Source organism: Antedon mediterranea, chromosome 1, assembly GCF_964355755.1.
Source record: "Antedon mediterranea chromosome 1, ecAntMedi1.1, whole genome shotgun sequence".
NCBI lineage: Eukaryota > Metazoa > Echinodermata > Crinoidea > Comatulida > Antedonidae > Antedon > Antedon mediterranea.
Window position 1 is genome coordinate 14,877,255 of NC_092670.1, and position 17,493 is coordinate 14,894,747.

The window sequence follows — 17,493 nt, forward strand, 5'->3', positions numbered from 1 at the left end:
ATTAGTTGTTCTGTTAGTTTACTTATAATAACTAAAACTACGAAAACGATGAAACAAAAGCAACCTTTAGTTATTTTGAATGTAACTCATCTAATATCTATGGTACTATTCTATTCCAAACTTAGCTATGCAATGTCACGGCTTTAGTCAGTGGCAACCATGTACCTCACCATGCCCACGGACATGTGACAACTACTGCAACGAACAAAAATGTGAAATTGAAGGTTGTGTTGAAGGCTGTGAATGTGAAGAAAATCTGGTTTTAGATTCTAAAATTAATAAGTGTGTACCTATAGATAAATGCTCAACGGTTTGTCCACCAACAACAAGTAAGTAATAGTGTAGTCATAGTCATATAGTCATAGTCATATATACTTTATTGTCCATTTAAAAAAACAGAAATGTGATTTGAAAACTGGCAAAATACAAAAATATAAAATACAATTTACAAAAAAACACACAAAAAGTTAAGAGGCTAAAAATTGTTAAAATTAGATACAAATTATCGGTTACATGATGTAGCATCAGCTGCATATAGATGTGGAAATATTTGTTTGTTTTATTACTACATTATAATACTCTTATGTCGCCAAGTACAACACAACGATAATTAGCTAAATTCATTTGTACTTTTATTTACACATCTCTCTGGCTTGAAAAATACTTCAAATAGAAATACACGGTCTTATTTTTAATTTATTAACTATGTAAAATATCTTGGTATAAACATTGATAATTCAATTAGCTGTGACTTATATAGTAGATAAAGTATAATGGTGGTAAATATTACTAAATACACACAATACTGTAAACCAAACTTGTCTTTATTAATGTTTCCATTGGATGTTGGACGTTAAATCGGAAATTTCATTATGGAAAGTGGAAAACAAGACAAAGAAAAAATCACCTACCACCTGAGATCTGTAAGGGCGGACGCCGAGGAAACAATAGAACCGGTCAGCGCGGGAAGCGCAGCCCAACCGTCGAATTCCGTACTAGACCAGAAACTGGACATGATCATTCAAAAACTAGAATCGATGGATAAGCGTGTAAAAAACCTAGGATCCCGGATGAGTAAAGCAGAGGGAAAATCCAAAACACAAAATCAGGACATCGCAGAAATTCATCGGTCATTAGAATTCATTGGTAAAAGTGTAGAAGAAAACACAACAAAATGCAAGTCGACAAGTGAAATTACAGGTAATTTTGAATATTTACAAAACAAAGTTGAAGACCTGGAAAACAGGTCCAGAAGAAATAACCTTGTAATTCACAACGTACCGGAAGGCTATGAAAAGAAGGAAAATAAAACATGTGAAGAATTAGTGAAATATATATTAACCTCCCATATGAAATTGGAAGATGGCGAACACATCGAGATCGAACGCGCCCATAGAACACCTGGCTATTTGCATAATAAAGGATCAACAAAACGCAAACAAACGCCTAGGCTGATTCATGTTAAGTTACTCCGCTTCACTGATCGTCAATTTGTACTGAGGAATGCTGCAAAAACGCTGAAGAACTATCCACTGCACACCAATCTTATATATATTAGCGACGATGTTTCAAAGAAGGTGAGAGAGCAGCGGAAAATACTGAGGCAAAATCACATCGAAAGAATAAGACGGCGATCGGACGTTAAGTTCGCGTTTATCCCGTTCTGTGTGCCTCCAGTTATTAGATACCAGAAGCAAGATGGCCGCTTTGAATCATTCGTACCTGGACAAAACAGCAAATGAACTACCAGGGTGTAAACAAAAGGTATTTTGATCCCTAGACTGTGAACACTTTTTATAATTTTCTTTTTTATCTATTACTACGGCATTGCAAATATAGATATGTTTTATATCAATTTACATGTACATGATAGCTACTCGCAGATGGCGATGGTTATCCAATGCTACGCATTTTTGTATTTGATGTTCTCAAGTGTAATTAATGTTAATGTTATCTTTAATTTTATTTTTTTTATTTTGAGTATCGCATTTTATAGACTATTAAATGTGTATGTTTTTATACCCACGGTAATGGAAACGGCTATACAAAACCGGACTCCGCTAATTATTTGCATTCTTAACATATACTATTTATTTCCATCAGATAACGATGTACAGTATCTATAACGACGTTTATGATCTCAATTGTTATTATCTCTCTGATATAACTAAATGTATAATAATAACGCAGACAGTAATAAAACCACAAAAAAATAAATATGGGTAGCATAGATATATGTAGTTTAAATGTACGGGGGCTTAGAAACCCTTTTAAACGCAGCACCGTATTTAATTGGCTAAGGGATCAACCCTTCTCCATATATCTCCTACAAGAAACCCACTGCACACATGAGCTGGAAACTGCGTGGCGTAATGACTGGGGTTCTGAGATTAAATTTAGCAATGGAAAGAATAATTCGGCTGGAGTCTGTATTCTTTTAAAATTAAATGTCAGCTACAAAATAGGAAACATATACAATGATCAAAATGGGAAATTTATTATTATGAATATACAAATAGAGGATAAACATATTACAATTGCAAATTTATATGGACCAAATGATGACAACAGTTTCTTTTTTGAACAATTTAATAATAAAATTGAGGAGTTCGCACAGTACTCTCTAATAATAGGCGGAGATTTTAATACAATACTTGAACCTGATCTGGATAAGAAAAATGGAAGAGGTCAAATTCACCCGAGATCTGTAGAACAAATAAATAGTATAAAAGACAATTATAATTTAATTGACATCTGGAGACAGGAAAATCCAACTAAAACCCAATTTACATGGCACTCCAATCAATCTCCAAAAGTGTTCTGTAGGTTAGATTATTTTCTTATATCCTATGAACTTTGGTCTCAAGTTGAAAAAACTTTAATATCACCGGGTTTTAAAAGTGACCATTCATTGATTACGTTATCAATACATGGAATAACAAGCAAACGAGGGTCAGGTTTCTGGAAACTGAATACAAGCCTTTTAAGTGACCCACAATACGTTAAAGAAATTAAAGAAACCATAAAAAACACAAAAGAAGAATGTTTAGAAAATAACCCACATACTGTATGGGAAATGATAAAATGTAATACAAGGAGAACATCAATGTCGTATTCTGGTAGACTAAATAAAACAATTAAAAAAGACGCGGATCGATTAAACAATGAAATCAAAACCTTAGAAGAGCAATATTGCGTAAACAGTAATGAAAAAATAACCGAAATGATCCAAATTAAAAGAAACGAACTAGAATCAATCTATGAAATTAGAACACGTGGCTCACTGATTCGATCCAAAGCCCGTTGGATAGAAGAAGGAGAAAAAAGCACGAAATATTTTCTTAATTTAGAGAGGAGGAATTATAATAAAAAGCATATAACTAAAATTACAACAGATAATGGAGACATAACTAACCCCGACGATATAATAAATGAAGAAAAACGATTCTATGAATCATTATATAGTTTTGAAGGCGAAAATAACAATGTCAACCCTGCTGATATTTTTGACAAGATACACATAGATAAAATCAATAAAGATGATGAATCTATATGTGACCAGCCCCTTAGAGATACAGAATGTTTAGAAGCATTAAAGGCGATGGATAACAATAAAACCCCTGGGACAGATGGTTTTCCTGCCGAGTTTTATAAACTATTTTGGAATGATATAAAAGATACGCTAATTAACGCTTACCATTATTCTTTCCAATCCGGGTTTTTAAGTATCTCCCAGAAACGAGGGGTGATATCACTTATACCGAAAAAAGATAAATCTCCGCTATTATTGAAAAACTGGCGTCCCATCTCGCTTTTAAATGTGGATTATAAAATTTTAGCAAAAGCCATTGCGACTCGTTTAAAATGTGTGCTGCCATCAGTAATTAATCCTGATCAAACGGGCTTTCTTAAAGGCAGATATATTGGAGAAAACATAAGATTAGTCTATGATGTAATAAAATATGCAGAAATGCACAACAAGCCAAACTTACTATTTTTTGTAGATTTTGAAAAGGCTTTCGATAAGGTGAAATGGGACTTCCTTGATATGTCTCTTAAGAGATTTGGCTTTGGTAAAAATATGATAAATTGGATAAAAATATTATATAAAGACATTGTTAGTTGCGTTATAAATAACGGGGTAACATCAAAATTCTTCAATTTAAAACGAGGCCTGCGTCAAGGATGTCCCTTATCCCCATATCTTTTTATAATTTGTGCAGAAACACTAGGTAACATGGTACGTCAATCAGACACATTTAAAGGTATAGAGTACAATAATGTAGACATAAGAATTAGCCAATTTGCAGATGACACTGTGTTTTTTCTCAAAGACCAAAACTCAATTAAACCGATTATAGATATACTGGATGAATTTTCTATATATTCTGGACTCAGAATTAATTATGAAAAAAGTAACATTATGAGAATAGGATCGTTAAGAAACTGCGACTATAAAACGCCATCTGAGAAAAGTATTTCATGGACCAAAGGCCCAGTAAAATACTTGGGTGTCAATATTTCTTGTAATTTTAATGATATTTTCAGACTCAATTTTCCAGATAAGGCTAAAAATGCTGAACAAGTATTAAATATGTGGAAACAACGCTCACTTACTCTGTTTGGAAAAGCAACTATTATTAAGTCACTGTTTCTCCCGATATTCACGTATGTTTTCTCAAATTTACCAGACCCACCCGATTGTTTCCTTCAAGATATTCAAAGTAAAATTTTTAAATTTATATGGAACGGAAAACCCGATAAAGTCAAAAGAAAAGTCATGCTTAACAATTTTGACGAAGGAGGGTTAAAAATTCCCCATATTAAGAGTTACTGTACATCTCTCAAATCATGTTGGGTGAAAAGATATCTTGATGGAAATCAATCCAAGTGGAAAGTGTTTTTAAAAAGTAAGATTAAAGAGGTTGGAGGAAATATTGTTTTCGAAACCAACTTTTCTAAATCTTCAAAAATATTAAAACAATTTGAAAGGTTCCATAAAGATATACTCTCTGCGTGGAGTGAATACAATTTTGTAGAACCGTATACGATAGAGGACATCTTAAATCAATCTTTATGGAACAACTCATGTTTTGATGATAAAAGAGAATTTAAAGTTGAAAAAAATTGGTTGGTTAAAAATGTAAACTATGTAAAAGATATCGTGAACAAAGAAGGGAAAATATTAGAACTAGACGAATTTAACCAAAAATATAATTTTAAACCAGACTTCTTATTATATCACCAGATTGTAAATTCAATTCCAAAGCTCTGGAAACAGAAATTAATTGAACAAGGTATAAACACAACTAATGAAGTTGAATCCAAATTACAGACATTCATTTCTGTGAAAACGAGAAATTGTCATTATATCTATAAACACATTATATTAAAAAATGTTGAAGAGCCAATTGGAATTGAATCCAAATGGGAAAAGGAGTTTGACAACAAACTTAATTGGAAAAACCTTTTCTCAAATTTACACGCCTGTACAAATGACACTAAGCTAAAAAATTTTCAATTTAAATTTATTCATCGTATAATTTATACAAATACAATGCTCTTTAAGATGTCAAAGGTCGATTCACCAATGTGTAGTTTTTGTAAGGAAAAGCAGGAAACACTGCTACATATGTTCTTTGAATGTGATCTGGTAAAGAACATTTGGGAAAATGTAAAACAATATATGTATCGAAATATCAACAATAACTTAATTATCACCAAAGAAAGTATATGTTTTGGTTTTGGAAAAACACACAGTGATGCAAACATTTTAATTTTAATTACAAAGTGGTACATATTTAGTTGCAAAATCAAAAAACAATTACTTAATTATAATCATTTATTTCACATTTACCAAAAATACAAGGCAACCATATTATTAGCAAAATGATTATTATTAAGTGTATTTTTGCGATACATTATTTTTTTTTTCTTTAATTTCATTACTCTCTTATTTTTGAGAGAGTATTATATCGTTTTAATTGTTACGTTGCCTTTATATATTAATTTTGTATTATGTATGTGATGAAATGAAATAAAGAAGATAAAGTATAATAATTATATTTTTCTTGATTTTTAACATTATTTCAACACCTTTATTGTACTTTATTGTATTTTACAGTCTTGTATTGTAGGCTATTTTATATTATATATATATATATTTTATATATTTGACAATAAATGCTGTGCAAGCAGCACATTCATTCATTCATTATATACTTAATTATAATTAATTAATAATTGATCATACTATATGTTCACACTAGTTCAAAAATGTCTCTGCCTTCTGGATCCCATTGGAAATATGGTTTTCTAATCATCCAAGTAATGTTTCTTAACTTTATAAGCTTGTATCAATATGTTTTAATGTTCCATTTGAATTCAAAATGAATCAAATAATCCATGCTTTGCAACCTATGCCTTGTCAGTTAGTTTGCATAGATAGTAGCACTTTTATGGGTATGACAAAATGTATTACTGAATCGAAGCCAGAATATCAATGTCGATTTTTCTTTACAGTACCACCAACTTCATTTACTACAACAGTAACAACTACAACCGAAGTACCAATAACTACACTAATAAGTACAACTGAAGTACCAACAACTACACCAATAGGTACAACTGAAGTACCAACAACTACACCAATAGGTACAACTGAAGTACCAACAACTACACCAACAAGTACAACTGAAGTACCAACAACTACACCAACAAGTACAACTGAAGTACTAACAACTACACCAACAAGTACAACTGAAGTAAAAACAACTACACCAACAAGTACAACTGAAGTACTAACAACTACACCAACAAGTACAACTGAAGTAAAAACAACTACACCAACAAGTACAACTGAAGTACCAACAGCTACACCAACAAGTACAGCTGAATTACCAACAACTACTCCAACAAGTACAGCTGAATTACCAACAACTACAACAAGTACAACTGAAGTACCAACAGCTATAACAAGTACAACTGAAGTAAAAACAACTACACCAACAGGTAAATAAACTAATTGTATTAATCGTTATATCAACATCTTAAATTAATGAATTTAGACAATAGTACATAAAGTTTACTATGGTTCTACTGTTCAGTAGCGTGTTTCTTAAATGAGTGATTGGATGGACAAAACAAAACCTAGGCCCAATTGGAATGACTTAGAGAGATTGGAAACCACTTTTTTCTTAATTTCTGATGTCTCAGGTGTGTTTACACATCATTTTCAAGAATCTACCTAAATCTTTTTCTTTTTGCAGAATCCAGACATTGTTGCTGGAGCGATTGGATGGACAGTATGAAACCTGGGCCAGGCAAGTGGAATGACTTGGAGAGATTGGAACAACTAAGTAAAATGTATGGTGTATGTGTCGATCCTTCGAAAATTGAATGTAGAACAAAAGGCAGTAATATCCCGTATAGTCTAACTGGCCAACAAGTAACTTGTGATACTAATTACGGATTGGTATGTATAAGCCCACCTCGACCAGCACCAAAATGTTATAATTATGAGGTGAGAGTGTGTTGTAGATGTATTACAACAGCTACAATGAATGTACTAACAACTACACCAACAAGTACAACTGAAGTACCAACAACTACACCAATAGTTACAACTGAAGTACCAACAACTACATCAATAGGTACAACTAAAGTACCAACAACTACACCATTAAGTATAACCGAAGTACCAACAACTACACCAATAAGTACAACTAAAGTACCAACAACTACACCAATAATTACAACTAAAGTACCAACAACTACACCAACAAGTACAACTGAAGTACCAACAACTACACCAACAAGTACAACTGAAGTACCATCAACTACACCAACAAGTACAACTGAATTACCAACAACTACTCCAATAAGTACAACTGAATTACCAACAACTACTCCAATAAGTACAACTGAATTACCAACAACTACTCCAATAAGTACAACTGAATTACCAACAACTACTCCAATAAGTACAACTGAATTACCAACAACTACTCCAATAAGTACAACTAAATTACCAACAACTACTCCAATAAGTACAACTGAATTACCAACAACTACTCCAATAAGTACAACTGAAGTACCAACAACTACACCAACAAGTACAACTGAATTACCAACAACTACTCCAATAAGTACAACTGAATTACCAACAACTACACCAACAAGTACAACTGAAGTACCAACAACTACTCCAATAAGTACAACTGAATTACCAACAACTACTCCAACAAGTACAACTGAATTACCAACAACTACTCCAACAAGTACAACTGAAGTACCAACAACTACTCCAACAAGTACAACTGAAGTACCAACAACTACTCCAACAAGTACAACTGAAGTACCAACAACCATAAGTACAAATACAATGCCAACAGCACCAATTGCACAACATTTTGTTTGTAACTTTTATTGTGATACTTTTGATCTATTTGATAAAACCACATATGTCAACAAAGTCTGTGATAGCATCATTACAAAACAAGTTGGTGAAGACGCGTCATTTGAAGTTAAAGGTAGTGTGTTTCTTTTAAGATTACAAACATTTGTTATATTTGAAAATTACTATTAGGTAAGTACTAGTACTACTAGGTTAATACAAAATCTGTCATCGAAAAAATGGATAGAGAAAAAACTGTTTTCTTTCTAGTACGCAGACCAACCACAAATAATGATTCATGCTGCCATTGTAAATTTGAAGTTGAGGTGAATATTGGCACTTATTCTATTGTTATACTGGATGACAAGTTCAGAATAAACTCTGTACCCTACAGTAGAACCTCGCTTTCAGCATTCAGTCAGATATTGAAGAAAGAGATTGGTGCAACTATCAAAGTGGTAGGTTTTTTTTAAATTTTTTATAGTTAGCTACAATTCATTAATCCGTAGAAATATCTTGCTAAATGTTTATAATGTTACCTACTCTGAATCAATAATTTATGAAAAGTAGATTGTCATGCTGTAGATTAAATTCAATGTACTTAGAACTGAAATGTAATATACATGACTAAAGCTAGCAATTTAATTTTCAGGATATTTTTTATTTAACCATCATTACCAAAGTTCATTTTTTTCCTGCAATATTTTGGTCGTGACTTTTCTCTAAAACTTGTAAACATATAACATTTGGTAACTTAGTCAGCATATAGACATGTACATAACGTATTGTGCAGTTAGGACGGCAGAGTTTTCGCAGCCTGACTTGCGCCTGGTTTTATGAAATTATTTAACTGATCATAAAATAAAAACCCATGACTCCATCTATCTATATATAAATTTACGTAAGGGCAAAATTCGGTAAATCACGCGTTATTTCTAGAATGTTTACTCGATGGTATATAAAGTTGGTTCGTACTTTCGGTACTGATTTTAACCACCTGATGTAACCCTGTTTACTAATTAAATTGAATTCGATAATTAGTTATTGACGATTAAAACGAATTTAGGTTCAACGATTTGCCCCAAATAGGGGTGTTTTTCGATGGTGGTATACACTGTCTAATCGATGTCCGTCTTGAAAAATACCCGCACACAATAATACGAGGACACTTCGCATTTTCCTATCTCCTCCTACGATAATTGTTTTTAATAGCTGAAAACCGGTTGAACAGTTCGAGTAAAGCATCATAATGTTGAAGACAGGCCGATTTTCTTTAAAAAATGCTATTTTGATACATGTAGTATATGTTTTTACAAATGTATTGATTTGTGATGAATGGAACATTCCAAATTATTTGGTTTAACCATAGAGGTATAGATTTAGATTTATGGGCCCCCTTGGAGAATAAACATAAATAGTATTGCAATGCTGTACAATACTGTTAAGGTATTAACCACTTTTGATCGCAATTTGAATCGCAAATTTCTTACTGTTGGTACTGTTAGATATAATATAAACAAATATACAAATAAACTTTATTACTATGAGTGTGGGTAGGCCCTACTGTTAGATTATAAACATATAATATACAAATAAATAAACGTTATTACTGACAGTTGCTTCTCAACGTTTGTATTAATTAATAATTTAAAAATATATAAACGTACGTAGTGGTGTATCGTTACATGTACTTTACTATTTCAATCGAACTATGACAGTGAGAGTTTTAACAAAGTATTAAATCGTAAATGTTTTACTGTATTTAGTGGTATATTATTTATAGGCCTATAAAACATTAAAAACAATATTTCATTACTGAGTGGATAGGAATATATTTTAAAATGTTTCCTCTTTGTACCTATCTTCTTCCCCCATCCCTCAACCCTTAATGTTACATACAAAACACAAATTGGGTTTGTTTAAATGAGTCCAAATAAAAAAATTTGACTCATTTTGTTTCTCTCTCGGAAGTAATTTCCAGGGTGCTAAGTTTAGCTGACTACATAAATCATCGTGTATATTTATTCGTTTCTGTAAACGACAATGTATTATAGTCCTGCAGTACGTACATTTGAAATCTCCATTTTTTTCTCGCTGGAAAATACTGTGTATTCGAGAACCATCTGTGGGCACGACCTAGATGGTACGCGAGCGAAGCGAGCGTGCCATCTAGTTAAAAAAAAATGCATGATATATGTATTAGATTATGTTTCTTTGCAGAATGGAGATTTAGTTGACATTGATTCAGGCATTGGTGTAGAATTAAAATTGAAAAAAGACAGCACACACATAAGTATTAAAGTGTTGCATGCATTTGAAGGCAAACTAGAAGGTCAATGTGGAACACTTATAAAAGAAGGTTCAAATACTTATGTCACTACAACTCCAGAAGACGATAGGTCTACGTGTGTTTGCGATGACTTTGATTGTAAACCCTGTGATACTAAATATCCAGACATTGAAACTACTTGTGACCGCTTACGCCAATGGTAATTTCAAATTGTATCGTAATTTTATGATCTTATTAATCTGGAATTGTTTATTAGAATCTGTTGGCTTGAAAATGTCTCACCTTTACTTAAGTTCCTTTTTTAGAATCATAATGGTGTACCGCAAACATAACTTTACTATTTGTTTTTAAAGTAAACAATATGCAAAAAAGTACGATACAGTACCGTAATAATACATTTCAAACAAAGTATCTCTAAATAATATTACTCTTGTTTTTTTTTTTGTTGATTCATACTTTCGGTACCTGATGTAACCCTATTTACTAATTAAGTTGAGTTAGATAATTAGATATTGACAATTAAAACGAATTTAGGTTCAACGATTTTTGGTTGTCGTTTGAGGAGAAAATTTCTGACTGCGAGTGTGGGTAGTGTTAGACCTAGATGGTATATGTAATTTGCTTACATATTTACCATTGATTTTGTACTTTTAGGGGTTCTAGATTTGGTTGTGGACCATATGCTGATATCAGAAAGTATGTAGAAAAGTGTAAACAATATATTTGCGATTGTGTTGAAAAGTCAAAAGTTACGCAAACAGATCCTAAATTTAATGACGTCGCAGATACCTGTGCATGTGAACAATTTCAAGAGTTTATGTATGAATGTCACAACAATGTCACAAACAATAACAGATGCTATGATTGGCGGACGTCAGAACTATGTCGTAAGTAGATTACTGAATGTTTGTATTGATAAGCTTCTTGTCATAAAATAACCTACCTGTCGTTATTAAATTAAAATCGTCTATTAATAAAGCCATTTCCATCCCATGTACAACAAAGCAACAACAACAAAATAGAGGGAGTATTTGTCATCATCAGTTAGAACCTACACCTAAGCACCTACCTTTCTCTAAAACATGGACATATGATTTTCAGTTTAAGAAAATGTATTTTTATACAAGATAATTTTGTTTTCTAAAAAGCTAGCAGAAAATGCAGTGGAGATCAAATATGGAGAGAGTGTGGTACATGTGAGAGGACTTGCGGCGATCTGAAAGGGAAACTGGTGGAGGATTGTAAAACTGGAATTTCACCAGGTTGCTACTGTCCATCCAACAAGGTCAGGGACGGAGAACAATGTGTTGATAGGGATCAATGCAAAGATTGTAAGTTCCATTTTCTTTTTCCGGAATTGCCGCAAAACATTATCTCGTAATGGACACCTCTGAAACGAAAACCGAATAGTACCATAACTATCTCCCGCCACCCCGAAAGGCCTCGTCTTTTCATTTCAGAAACTATAACAATTTTTTAAAGAGGGTCCAAGAGTGTGAAGAATCATATTTTTTCTGTCTCTCATTCGTGTCATTCATTCTTCATGCACATTCAGTAAATTCACAGAAATATTAAATACAAGTTTTAAAAAAAACATGGTGTTTATAAAATGCTATATTTCTTTTAAAACATAACATATTTAGTCATATATTATATTCCTTTTTTATTTTTAAAATGCCATTTTTTTTTTCAAGGTGTTTGTACCGGATATGGTGATCCACATTATTTTACATACGATGAGAAATACTTTGCTTTCCAAGGAGAATGTACATACGTATTGTCACGTCACTCTTCACCAAACTATGACTTTGAAATCTATGCAACAAATGTGAAATGTGTAAATGCACCAACAACTTCTTGCGTGTACGATGTTGTTGCGGTTTATAACAATCACAATGTCACAATTGCCAGTCAAAGACAAGTAAGACTGGAATTATTATGTGTGTTAAATTTTAATATCCCTGTGAGTTCAGTCTATACGTACAGTCTAACCCCACCACACCTGATATACGGCATCGGTATACACAAACCTTGAAAGTTATGAACATACTATTTTAACAATGGAACACCTTCAAATATACTTTATAATTTCTAATTTCTTAATAAACCATGACAGAATTATTTACAGGAAATACCGTTTGAAGGTACCGGCTGCCGATCATGCGTTGATGTAACTACTAAGTCATTTTTGTTCTTATGTGTTTTTGTATGAAATTATTGTAATTACCTGTGCAAATATTTCTATAATTTTTGCAGTTACAATTAAGATTTTCTTGGATTTAAAAAAAAATCAGATCTCAATAGATGGTGGCGCTTGGGTGACAGTACCTCCAAAGTACCAAGGTCATGGATTCACAATCCAAACAAAAGGTTTCATTCAAGTTCACTTAACCATCGAGGCCATTCACTTGGAGCTAACGTATGATTATGTTAGTAATGGATTCAATGTAATGATACCTTCAAGCCGATACTTCAATCAAACAGAAGGTCTTTGTGGTAAATATGTATTATTCTTGTTTTTTTCGCGCCGCGCCTTTATATTCAAGAATAATTAGGTTACTGTATCACGCGAAAGCTATAATAATAGTAGGCCTACTACGGCTTGACAGGAATGAGAATGTGTAAACTTGGACTGGTAGGCCTAATGCTCATGAGTTTACTGGTTTTGGTCGGGCACTAGTTTATTACGCCTGAAGGAATTGACACTTGGAAGAGAGATTGGAATGTCACATTCATCGCCAATCAAGACTAATTTTTAAACGTGTATTAAATCTATTAAAATAGTGCTTTTTTAATAAAGTTGGTTTGTCTTCAACATTATGATGTTTTAACTCGAGCTGTTTTCTGCAATTAAAAACAAAGTGTGTAGGAGATGCAAATGCAAAGCATCATTGTATGATTGTGTGCGGGATGTTTCAGCATTGTCAACCATTAGACAGTGTATACCACGTTCGGAAAACATCCTTTGTCGGGGCAAATCGTTTAACCTAAATTCGTTTTAATTGTCAATAAATTATTATATAACTAAACTTCATTAGTGAACAGGGTTGCATTAGGTGTTCAGTACTGAAAGTATGTATCAACCATATACCACTGAGTTACTCGCGATTTACCGAACGTTGCCCTTACGTAAATATATATATAGAAGCTAAATCAACTACAGAAGGAAAACAGCATCCAATCATAATCCCCATCATCCTCAAAACAATTATATATTTAATACCTGATAGGCCCTGTTTATAAGTGAATAGAGCATTTTATACTAAATATTTTTTAATGTTTACTAGGCCTACTGATTGACAAAAATAATTGAAAATAAATCATTATTTCTTAAATTATAAATAGAATATCAATTTTAAAAAGTTTAAAATATATGGACTGGAATCAGGAATATCTTGCCAATTACGAGGAAACAGATGATTAAATAAAAAATATTTAAGACTTTAATTGGTTCTTGCATACTGTGTTAAAAATAACTTTATCGGGATATCTACAGTTATGAACTTCAGTTTGTGCAGACTCTATAATATGGAAGTGAGCTGTCATCATCACCAGTTGGAACCTGTCCTTGATCGCTTTCTGGTTTTGCCGCCTCTTAATCAAATAATGTTGACATTTCTGCCTATTGTATGTTTTTTTTCTTACCTTTAGTGATTCTTACCTTTAGTGATTAAAAGAGGCTGTGAGCTTAATGCTCGTAATAGTTGCCTCCTATCCTTTTGTTTATGTGAATGTCGAGGTTGTTTTTGAATGAATTTGTGTTTGTGCTGTTAATGACATGTTCTGGTAGTGAGTTCCATTTGTTGATTGCTCTGACGTCAAAATAGGTATCTCTCCTGATGGTTTTGTATCTAGGTTTAGATAGTGTAAGTGAGTGTCCTCTGGTTATATAACCTCCGGGGTTCTGCCTTAGAGTTAAAAATGAATTTGCCTCAATGTTTACTATACCATGGATAATTTTGAACATTTCAATGAGATCACCTCTATCTCGTCTTTTTTCGAGTGTTGGTAGCTGAAGCATGGCAAGACGCTCATCGGCGGGAAGATTCCTAAGTTCAGGTACAAATTTGGTTGCTCGGTTTTGTGCTCTTTCTAAAATCTTCTTGAGTCCAACTTGGTTAGGTAACCACACTTGTACACAGTACTCTAAGAGTGGACGAATTAGCGTTTTATACAATGGGATGAACATCTCTTTATCTAAGTAAATGAAGGTGCGCCTAATCATTGCAATTCTGCCATTAGCTTTTGCGACAATCTTGTTTACGTGGGTTTTGAATTTGAAATCTGTAGTAACAGTTATTCCCAGATCACTTTGCTCAGTCACAGATGCAAGATAAGTGTCACCAAGACGATATGTATGATTAGGATTTTGCGACCTCATATGTACAACATTACACTTTGTCTCATTGAACTGGAGAAGCCAGCGTTTACTACATGTGTTGAGTTTGTCAAGGTCTTTTTGAAGCATTTGGACATCATTTTCAGAGCGTATGCGGCGATATACTTTTGCATCATCCGCAAATAACTTGCCGTTGGAGTTGATTGAGTCAAGAATGTCATTTATAAAGATCAGGGAGAGTACTGGACCTAGTACTGAGCCTTGGATGACTCCACTAGTCACTGGTAGCCAACATGATAGTTGCGTGCTTGACAGTATTTCTTGTACCTTGCTTTTGTTTGTCTTTTGTGGTAGTGTTTCCTGGCTTTTTCCTTTGCTGCTATCTTGGAAAGGGTCTTGGCAGTCATCCATTTCTGTTTGCTAGGAGTGCAAGAGTGTGTAGTTTTAGTAAGTGGTACAAAGTTTGATGTTACTTGCTGATACTTGTCATGAAAGAACTCCCATGCTTCAATAGATGATTTGTCATTTAGCAGTTTGTTCCAGTTGTAGGAACTGAAGTGAAAGTTCATTGCAGAGTAGTCGCCCTTGTGGTAATTAAGTTTGGTAGTGGTGGTGTCTTCCTTTGAAAGCACTGATCCCTTTTCGAGTAGGAAATCAAAGGCCAATGTTGCATGATCACTCTTGCCGATAGGTGGTAAATAATTGATTTGATCTATTTCGAGTTCATTTTCAGTGAAGATTAAGTCAAGTGTAGATGGTCGATCATTGCCCCTAACCCTTGTTATGTCATGTACATGTTGAACAAAAAGGTTGTCACAGCATGTTTCATAGAACAGCTGTTGGTCACTCTCTGGTAAGCCATGCACAATGTGATCTGTCCAGTTAATCTCTTTGTAGTTAAAGTCTCCGGCTATAATAAGTTGGTCATGTTCAATATTACACATCTGATTTATAGACAGATTTATTGATGTGTTATAATTGCGGGTAGAGTTCGGGGGTCTAAATACATGCAACAGCTAGTTTCTTGTCGCCAAATCTAAGTGAACAAACGCAAATTTCACTGTCAGTCCAAACAGGTTCTTGGATAATTTCTGAAATAATATCATTTTTAATCAAAATGGCTACTCCGCCGTCCTTAATGTTAGGCCTGTTTCTACGATAAACTGAAAAGTTTTTAGTATCAAAATAAAAGTCGCTTGAATCGTTTTCTTAAAACCATTATAACATACTGTTTTCAGGAATCTGTAACTCTGACCCTTCTGATGACTTGACAATGCCGAATGGCACGATCACGGAAAACACAGCCGAATTTGGATTTAGTTGGCTTGTGGAGGGCTCAAATTGCACCAAGCCTCCCAAACCTACTTGCAGCGATGATACCACAGACGCTGAAAAAGTTTGCGCAGCATTTTATCAACCGCCATTGTCAGACTGCGGAATCCTGGTAAATCCTGTGGAATATTACAATTCATGTCTCTATGATACCTCATGTGGGCATGGTCCATGTGATTCAATAGCTGCGTATGCTGGAAGGTGTCAGGAATATGGAGGAATGTGTATTGAATGGAGAAAAGCAGTCGGTATTTGCAGTAAGTTGTTTTAATTAAAATTAACAACAATAGTAATAATGATGATACAATAATGACAATGATAATAATTTATAATTCATAATGTTATATCAGAGAAGAGAATGTATTTATTGTAGAAAGCAGTAATAAACAAATAATAATTATGTTATTTTAAATTGACAACGTTATCGTTTGGTTTAAACTTAAACCTGGTTAGTGTCAAGCTGGCCACATTTAGAGAAATTGCCTCGACATTCAATAAACATCAATTGAAATATCAAGATGATAAAACACTATGACCTATATATAGTAATTTACGATTAAGATATTTTCATGATACTGTAGCCTATCCTAAATGTGAAGCGCCAATGGAGTACAAGGCATGTCATGATGGTTGTCCAATACAAAGCTGTGATGAATGGCAGCAACGTAAGCAAGAAGTTTGCCAACAGACAGAACTTGAAGGATGTTACTGTCCTGATGGATTCATTATGAACAGTACCGGGCAGTGTGTCGATTGTTGTAAGTTTTTTTTTAAACCGATCTACCTCCACAAAAACAGTGTGATATGCCCAAATATTGTAGTGATATGACATCATCATGTCCATATAGGGGCACACCATATTTGTTTTGTCACATAAAGTTTGATTGTGTAGACAGAGCTTTAGTCACTCTTGTTAAGTCACTCATATTTGCGAGTATTTCACCACCAGATATGTTCAAGCACTTCTTGGTTTTCACACCAATGTATGTGTGTCAACATTAAACAGCTACAATAATAGATGGGTCTAGAACAACTACCACGTGGACAGCTACCCTCCGAAAACTACCCCGGACAATTATCCCCTATAGGACAACTACCCCCTTAGGACAACTACTCCCTATTAAAAAAATATAAATC

At 33.5% G+C, this 17,493-nt stretch overlaps 1 protein-coding gene across 1 annotated transcript in view; it reads left to right on the forward strand.

Moving 5' to 3' along the window:
* Positions 1-286: 286 nt before the first annotated feature.
* LOC140042026 (hemocytin-like) overlaps positions 287-17,493 on the forward strand; it is a gene marked incomplete at its 5' end in the record, with an annotated part of 32,040 nt that continues 14,833 nt past the window's right edge. Inside the window, 11 exons of the mRNA XM_072087671.1 lie at positions 287-329; positions 6,523-7,011; positions 7,269-8,531; positions 8,666-8,853; positions 10,616-10,884; positions 11,340-11,572; positions 11,834-12,016; positions 12,380-12,606; positions 12,980-13,181; positions 16,263-16,613; positions 16,938-17,114. Of these exons, the coding sequence (XP_071943772.1) occupies positions 287-329; positions 6,523-7,011; positions 7,269-8,531; positions 8,666-8,853; positions 10,616-10,884; positions 11,340-11,572; positions 11,834-12,016; positions 12,380-12,606; positions 12,980-13,181; positions 16,263-16,613; positions 16,938-17,114 (3,625 nt within the window). The remainder of the gene's footprint in view (positions 330-6,522; positions 7,012-7,268; positions 8,532-8,665; positions 8,854-10,615; positions 10,885-11,339; positions 11,573-11,833; positions 12,017-12,379; positions 12,607-12,979; positions 13,182-16,262; positions 16,614-16,937; positions 17,115-17,493) is intronic.